This window comes from Haliaeetus leucocephalus, unplaced genomic scaffold, assembly GCF_000737465.1.
Source record: "Haliaeetus leucocephalus isolate CR32 unplaced genomic scaffold, Haliaeetus_leucocephalus-4.0 Scaffold368, whole genome shotgun sequence".
Classification (NCBI taxonomy): Eukaryota; Metazoa; Chordata; class Aves; order Accipitriformes; family Accipitridae; genus Haliaeetus; species Haliaeetus leucocephalus.
In genome coordinates this window covers 7,257-14,381 of record NW_010972804.1, presented here as the reverse complement: position 1 = coordinate 14,381, position 7,125 = coordinate 7,257, and the positions used below count along the sequence as shown (strand labels likewise).

Genomic DNA, 7,125 nt, shown 5'->3' with positions numbered 1-7,125 from the left:
GCAAACACCCCCTTTAGGCACCCTGCCCGGCTCCACCGTGGCTGGGGGAGCACCACCAGGTGTCCCCGGCAGGGCCGGGCCGTCCCAGCAGCCCCCGGTGGATCCAGGGGAGGCCCCGGGCCTGGCCTAGGAGACCCCAGGGAGGTCCCGGGCCTGGCTTAGGGAGACCCCAGGGAGACCCCCCCAGGGACATCCTGCCTGGCCTAGAGAGACCCCAAGGAGACCTCAGGGAGACAGACCCCGGGGAGGTCCTGGGCCTGGCCTAAGGACACACCAGGGAGACCCCCCAGGGAGGTCCTGGGCCTGGCCTAAGGAGACCCCAGGGAGACACCCCAAGGGACATCCCGGGCCTGGCCTAGGGAGACCCCAGGGAGACACCCCCCACAGCGAGACACCCCCCAAAGGCAGACCCCAGGGAGGTCCCAGGCCTGGCCTAAGGAGACCCCAGGGAGGCCCTGGGCTGGCCCCAGGGAGGATGGGTCTCTTCAGGGCAGCCTGGCTGCTCCGGTAAAGCCCACATTGAGACCCTCGGGATATGCCCACGCTGGGTCAGCCCAGAGCAGCCGTCTGTCAGGGCCCTGCCCGGTGCTGGCCCTCAGCAAACAGCCCCTCGCACGTGGCGATGCTGCCCGGCACCGACATCCCCACTGCGGCTATCTGCACCGCCAGGAGCTGCCAAGCTGCAGGCAGGAGGGGTGCGAAGGTTGAGAGTCCTTCGCGGGCAGACTTCAGGTGGTGAACTGCTCCCTGAAGCTGTGCCAGCGCTGGCATCGTGCTGCAAGGCATCCCTCAGGGTCACAGCCACAGCGTGACACCCACCCTGGGGGGCCACCTCCCACCCCCCTCCCAAGGTGTCTGCCTGTCGGGCAGACTCTGTGCCGAGGCCTGAGCTCTAACGCTCCCTCTCTTCATCCAGGTCGGCGCAATGGATGCCCTGCACACTGCCGGGATCCGCTTCGCAGAAGTGCTGCAGTCCGGGCCACCCTGGCTGGAAAAGTTCTGGATCTCAGTGACCTCCCTGGCCGATCCCAAAAGTATCTTCACCGTCTGTTTCCCGCTCGCCTATTTTCTCGACCGCAAGGTGGGGGTGTCGGTGCTGTGGATCGGCCTGGTGTCGGAGTGGCTCAACGTGATCCTCAAATGGTGAGGGGAGAGCTGGGAGTCACAGGATCCCTGTCACACCCGGTGACACCCCGAGGGCTGAGTGGTGGCACGTTCACAATAGCAGAAACACAACCGCAGGCTCTGCTCGGCAGGCAGAGGCACGTGTTGCTCCTTGCCTGTGCCACGCTGAAAGCGCGCGGAGTTTCTGCAGGTCACCCAAGCCACGGTAACGCATCTGCCAGGCATTCATGGCAGAAAAAAGCCCGGGAGCCATAAGAACTGGCAGGGATCCTGCCCTCCTGCTGCCGGCTTCAGCTCTCAGATCCACAGGGATGGGCAGTGAAGGCGTTGGGCTGCGTTCGGCTGTTCACTGTTCTGTGGTTTCTCTCCCCACCAGGTTCTTATTCGGGGAGCGCCCATTCTGGTGGGTCCATGAGTCAGGGCTCGCCAGCAAGGAGCTGGTCATGCTGCGCCAGTTCCCTGTCTCCTGCGAAACGGGACCGGGTGAGTTATGGGCGAAAGCTTTTCCTCACATCTCCGGCAGGCCCTGGGATCTGTAGGGAAGGGCTGCAGGAGCCGGGAGGCCCTGTCCGGACAGGAATGCTGCAGCTGGAGGCTGCTGCTGGGCTGGCAGGACACGCCAAGTGGGAAAGCCGTTCGTCAGCCAGCACCTCGCGGCAGAGCAAACGAGCGAGCGGCGGGGAGCGGGCCGGGCGCCACGGCTGCTGGCACGGCACACACGGCACAGGCAGCTCCAGGGCCAGGAAACCCACAGGAGAGTCTGCCGGCGGCAGGGAGCAGGATGCCTCGCTCGCCCTTTCTGCCTGGCCTCCCCTGCCCACAGAACCCACATCCCTGCCTGTTTTTTTGAGCAGGCGACCATCATCCATGGGCACCGGCTCATTCCATCCTCATCCTCGAGCCGAGCCCCCCACGCTGGCCATGGCCGTCAGCCAGGAGGGAACCCAGGGCGCAGGCAGGGCTGCCCAGCCGCGAGGGCTAGGCTCAGCAGACACATCCCCAGCTCTCCTGGGTGACTTCGGGCGCTCATGCTGCTGGGACACGCTTTCCCCCGACCCACCGTGTTGAGCATCCTCTTCTTCCTCTTCGCAGGGAGCCCCTCCGGCCACTGCATGATCACGGGGGCAGCCCTCTGGCCGCTCGTCACCGCTCTGACAGCGCTGGCATCCAGACACTCCAGGAGGTGAGTCCTGGGACGGGGAAGCTAGTGCTTAGAAATCTCCAGAGCATCTTTTGGAAGAGGGAGGTGTGATGTGGGAAACCTTCTTCCGTGGGCAGCAGCCACGGCAGCGGGCGGGAAGGATGCCTTCCCCTCCCAGCGGGGCAGCTCCTGGGGAGCACAGCTCTACCCTGGCAGCTCTGGCTGCTGCAGGAACAAGCTGCGAAGCCCTGGAGACCACTGCAAAGCTCCCCACCCACCCCACCGAGTTGCTTTTTTTTTTGCCGCCTTCACCTGTGCTTTACTCATTCCTCCTGCCAAGCAGGGCCAAGCCTGCCCTGCCTGGCACAACACGCTCGGGAGCACCGAGCCAGACTCGATGGCCGCCTCCCCGCCGCTGACCCTCCTTGCCTTCCAGCCTTGTGGTGAACCTGACCCCCTTCGGTGCCTACACCCTGCTCCAGCTGGCTGTGGGGCTCTCGCGGGTCTTTGTCCTGGCCCACTTCCCCCATCAGGTGGTCGGTGGCATCCTGGCAGGTGAGTGGAAGAACATTCGGTCCCTCCACCCAGAGCCCAACACCCATCTCTGGGTCAGGGTGTTTTGGGCACCTTCGCCTTCCCTCGAGTCCCCCCCGTCATCCATCTCGGTGCCCCAATCTGCCTGTTCTTGCTGTCCAGGGACAGCCCTGGGCTGGGGGCTCCAGGCTCGCACCCCAGCCACCTGCACCTCGGGCTTCTTCATGGCCACCGCGCTGGCCCTGCTGCTCAGCTCCCTTGCCCTGCACAGCCTGGTGATTGCCGCCGGCATCAATATCGACTGGTGAGTGCCCGGTGGTGGTGGGGGGAGCTAGCCCTAGGGATTTGCCCCCCCCAGGTTGGTGTGGGGGCTAGCCCCAGGGGTCTGCCCCCCAAGCTGGCAGAGGGCTAGCTCCAAAGTTCCTTCCCTGAACCCTGCAGGTCCATCCACCTGGCCACCAAATGGTGCTCCAATCCTGCCTGGCTCCGCCTCGACACCCGGCCCTTCGCTTCCGTCTGCCGGGACACTGGCAGTGCCCTGGGGCTGGGGCTGGCCGCTGGCTTCCCCCTGCACCGGGGGGAGCCGCTGGACCCCTGGCAACGCGTGGCCAGCGCCGTGCTGGCCTTGGTGGCCATACAGGGCCTGCACCGGCTTCTCCAGCCCACGGACGCGACCCTGTGGTACGGCACCAGCTTTCTCAAGTACGCCGCCGGGCCCTGGCTGGTGGCATCTCTCCTGCCCTGGCTCGTCCTCTCCCTCACCCGCCCACGGGGCTCCCCCCATGCCGAGTAGGGGTCCCCACCGTGTCATGGTTAGTCCTGCACCCCCCCCTCCTGGCTTTGCCCTTGGCTGTGCCCATCGCTGGTGGCTCCTGGCCTGAGTTCAGCCACCGGCTCCATACCAGGAGGGCATCCACAGTCCCCCCTTGGGACCACAGGCCAGTTGTTTAACCCTCGCTGCCCTAACAGCGCTGCTCCCCCCCAGGACAGTGGGGACCCCCCCCAGCGTGGGGCAGGCAGGGGGCACAGTGACAGGCGGGTGGCAGAGCTGGGGGTGCCCCGTGCCCAGCAGGTCTGGGGACACGGCGTAGGGACGGTCCCAACCTTGGGGTCGCTGACAAATGGCACCACCTTGGCCCCCTTCCAGCTGCCCCAGTTCTCCCACTTCAGTTTCCCCCCCTGGGGTAGGGAGGGGAAGGAGCCAGGACCCCCCCCATGCCAGGATTCCCACTGTACCTCAGTGGCTGGAGGGGCCATCCCATTTCTAACCAAATAAAAACACCGTTACCAACCTGCCGGCCCCCGAGTCCTTCAAAAAGGGGGGGGCACGGGCAGGGCTGGGGACCCCTGGGGCAGGGCACAGCCTGGGCTGGGGGGGATAATGGGGTGGATGGAGCCCCCGCAGCCAGGCTGATCCAGCTCCGCACCCTGATGTCGGGCCGGATGGATGGGAAAGGGGCAGCCCTGTTGCTGTAGGTAGGGAAACTGAGGCACACGGGGCAACCATGAAGCCCTGGGGATGTCTGTCCTGATCCAACAGGGACGGGAAAGGGGACACAAAGGTGCCGGTGCTCCTGGCACCCTCCCCCCAGTACCTCCCTCGGGCCCCCCCAAATGCAGCAGGACACCACCAGGTATTGCCAGAAACAGTTTTATTTATACAAGGACGAACATCGGTAACATCTTACAAAATACTCAACTGAAAACCATATCGAGAGCGCGTGAGCGGGCATCGGACGGACAGAAAAGAAACCGAGGCAGGGCTGGGGCAGGGGGCGGACAACGGGGAGGGGGGAAACATGATGACACCAGCCCAAAGCAAGATGGCCTCGCTGCTGGGGGGCCGGCACCCCTCACCCCCCCCCCCAGGGGGGGGTTAGTTTCTATGTGAGGTGTTTCTCCCTCCTGGGATGGGGAGGGATGAGGAGGGTCCCGGGCTGCCACCACCACCCAACAGAGCCCCCACCTTGGGGCCAAGGTGTTGTCCCCAGTATTGGGGACAGCCAGACTGGGGTCACTGCAGCACTTGGTGACGCCCCCGCCCCCCCCACCGGGGCCAGGGGAAGTGACAGGGGACACACGCTCATCCCCATCTCTGCCACCACCCCCCCAATTTGGGGACCTCCCCAGAGCCACTCCAAACCCCCCCCCGGAATAACTTAAAACACAAAGCGCTGTCCCCATCCTCCCCCTCCGCGCCGGGACCCGTGGCCGGTGCCACCCATTAAAAAAATACTATTAAATAATACATCTGTAATAAAATTATATACCTTTGTTTTGTGTGGGTGGTTTGTTTTTTTTTTCCTCTCTTTTAAAGCTAAAATCGCTCCAAGTCCCCTCCGGCTGGTGAAGTAACAGGAAAGTAAAGTGGTTTTTTCCTCTTTTTTTTTTTTGTGTGTGTCTTTTTTCCTTTTTTTCTCCTCTCTTTTAAGAACGGACAAAGTTTTATCCCAACAAAGGCGCTGGGATCTGTCACCCATCAACCCAGGGTGACAAAGGGATGGGGCTCGTCCCCTGCGTCTCATGTCCCCCTCTGAAACAAGGACGCCAAGGGGAAAAAAAAAAAAAAAAAGAAGAAAACTGAGAAAACCCCCCAAAATCACAGGGAAATTAAGGCATTAAAAAAAAAACTGAATTAAAGGCACGAATATTTCCCATCGCCTCCCCCCGGGGGGGGACGGACACCAGAGCCGGGGAGGGACCGAGTGGGAAAAAAAAAGGGGAGAAAACAAGAAAACCCCCCAAAAAAAAAAAAAAAAGAGGGGAGCTGCGGTGGGGGGCCAGGGGGGCCCAGGGCAGCGACAGGAAAACCTAACAGACGGACAGAGGGACGGACGGACAGAGGGGGCAGGAGGAGCTGGGGTGCTGGTGGAACTGATGCTTCACAAGAGACACGACCGCAAACACCGCGTGGAGCTGGGGTCCAACAGGACGGGGGAGTTGGTATTTTTTTGTGTTTTTCTCCTCTTTTAATAGAAAAAGAAAATATTTTCCTCTTTTTTCTGTTTTTCCTCCCGGTTTCTTCCATTTCAGGGGGTTTTTTTTTGTCCTTTTCTTTTTTTTAAGGTGTGTTGTTTTTTTTTAATGTGATTTCTTTGTGTGTGTTTTTTTCTTCTCGGTGTTTCTTTCTTTTTTGGAAACGGAAAAAAATCTCAGCCGTGCGGCGAGGGGCCGGTGGGTCACAGCATGGGCTCAGCCTCCATCGGCTCCTCCGCCGGCCTGGCCAGGGGCAAAGCGGAGCCTGAGCGGGGCCGGATCCTGCGGCAGGGACCGGGCGCCCAGCCCCGGCTGGGGAAACTGAGGCAGCGATGCCGGGAGCTCGGCACCGGGCACGGCTGCCTCCAGCGCCCCCCCCCCCCACCGCCAATCCCCCCGGTTCCCTGTTGTCAGTGGGCTGGGACACACCAATTTGGGGGGACACGCATGGCTCCATGCACACCCCTGGGGACACATGTCCCCCCCTAAGGACACACGCGGTTCCATGCACACCCCTGGGGACACGCAGCCCATCCGAGGACACGCGTGGCTCCATGCACACCCCCGGGGACACGTGTGTGTCCCCAAGGACACGCGTGGCTCCATGCACACCCCCAGGGACACATGTCCCCCCCTAAGGACACGCATGGCTCCATGCACACCCCCGGGGACACGTGTGTGTCCCCAAGGACACGCGTGGCTCCGTGCACACCCCCAGGGGAACAAGCATCCCCCCCACCCCGGGGACACGCGTGGCTGCGTACACAGCCGGGAGCATCCCGGGGAGCCGTACCTGGGCTGGGGGGCGGCGTTCCCCTGCTCGGCGCCCACCGAGAGCAGGGCCATGGCCGTCACCGTTTCGGCCTCCTCCGCCTCCCCCTTCTGCGCCTCCAGCAAGGAGCAGCCCACGGTCGCCGCGAAGCGCTTCACCGAGCCCCAGTGCTTGCCTGCGGGCACCGGCAGGGCTGGGCACTGGCTCGGGCAGGGACAGCCCCGGGGGACCCCCGGGACCCCCACAGCAGGGACAACCCCTGGGGACCTACGGGACTAGAGTGGCAGGGACAGTCCAAGGGACCCCCTGTGTCACCAACGGCTGAGAGAGCCCTGGGGACCTCCCAGGACCCCCACGGACGGGACAGCCCTGGGGACCCCCATGGCAGGGACAACCCGGGGAACCCCCAGGACCCCCAACCCAGAGGGACCCATGGGACTACAGTGGCAGGGACAGCCCTAGGGACCCCTCTGGGTCCCCCCCAAGGCAGGGACAGCCCCAGGGACCCCCCCCCAGGATCCCAGTGACAGCACTGAAGACCCCTCCAGGTCCCCCCAAGGCAAGGACAGTCCCCAGG

At 63.5% G+C, this 7,125-nt stretch overlaps 2 protein-coding genes across 2 annotated transcripts in view; one reads left to right on the top strand and one right to left on the bottom strand.

Annotated features, from left to right (window-relative positions):
- Positions 1 to 925: 925 nt before the first annotated feature.
- G6PC3 (glucose 6 phosphatase, catalytic, 3) lies at positions 926 to 3,593 on the top strand. The gene is made up of 6 exons (XM_010573143.1): positions 926 to 1,143; positions 1,502 to 1,608; positions 2,218 to 2,308; positions 2,703 to 2,821; positions 2,963 to 3,104; positions 3,242 to 3,593. The coding sequence occupies exons 1-6, from the start codon at positions 926 to 928 to the stop codon at positions 3,591 to 3,593; spliced, it is 1,029 nt and encodes a 342-aa protein (XP_010571445.1).
- Positions 3,594 to 5,882: 2,289 nt separating this feature from the next.
- The window catches only part of HDAC5 (histone deacetylase 5), a gene marked incomplete at its 5' end in the record, with an annotated part of 8,496 nt that continues 7,253 nt past the window's right edge, over positions 5,883 to 7,125 (bottom strand). The window contains 2 exons of the mRNA XM_010573142.1: positions 5,883 to 6,019; positions 6,570 to 6,723. Of these exons, the coding sequence (XP_010571444.1) occupies positions 5,980 to 6,019; positions 6,570 to 6,723 (194 nt within the window). The remainder of the gene's footprint in view (positions 6,020 to 6,569; positions 6,724 to 7,125) is intronic.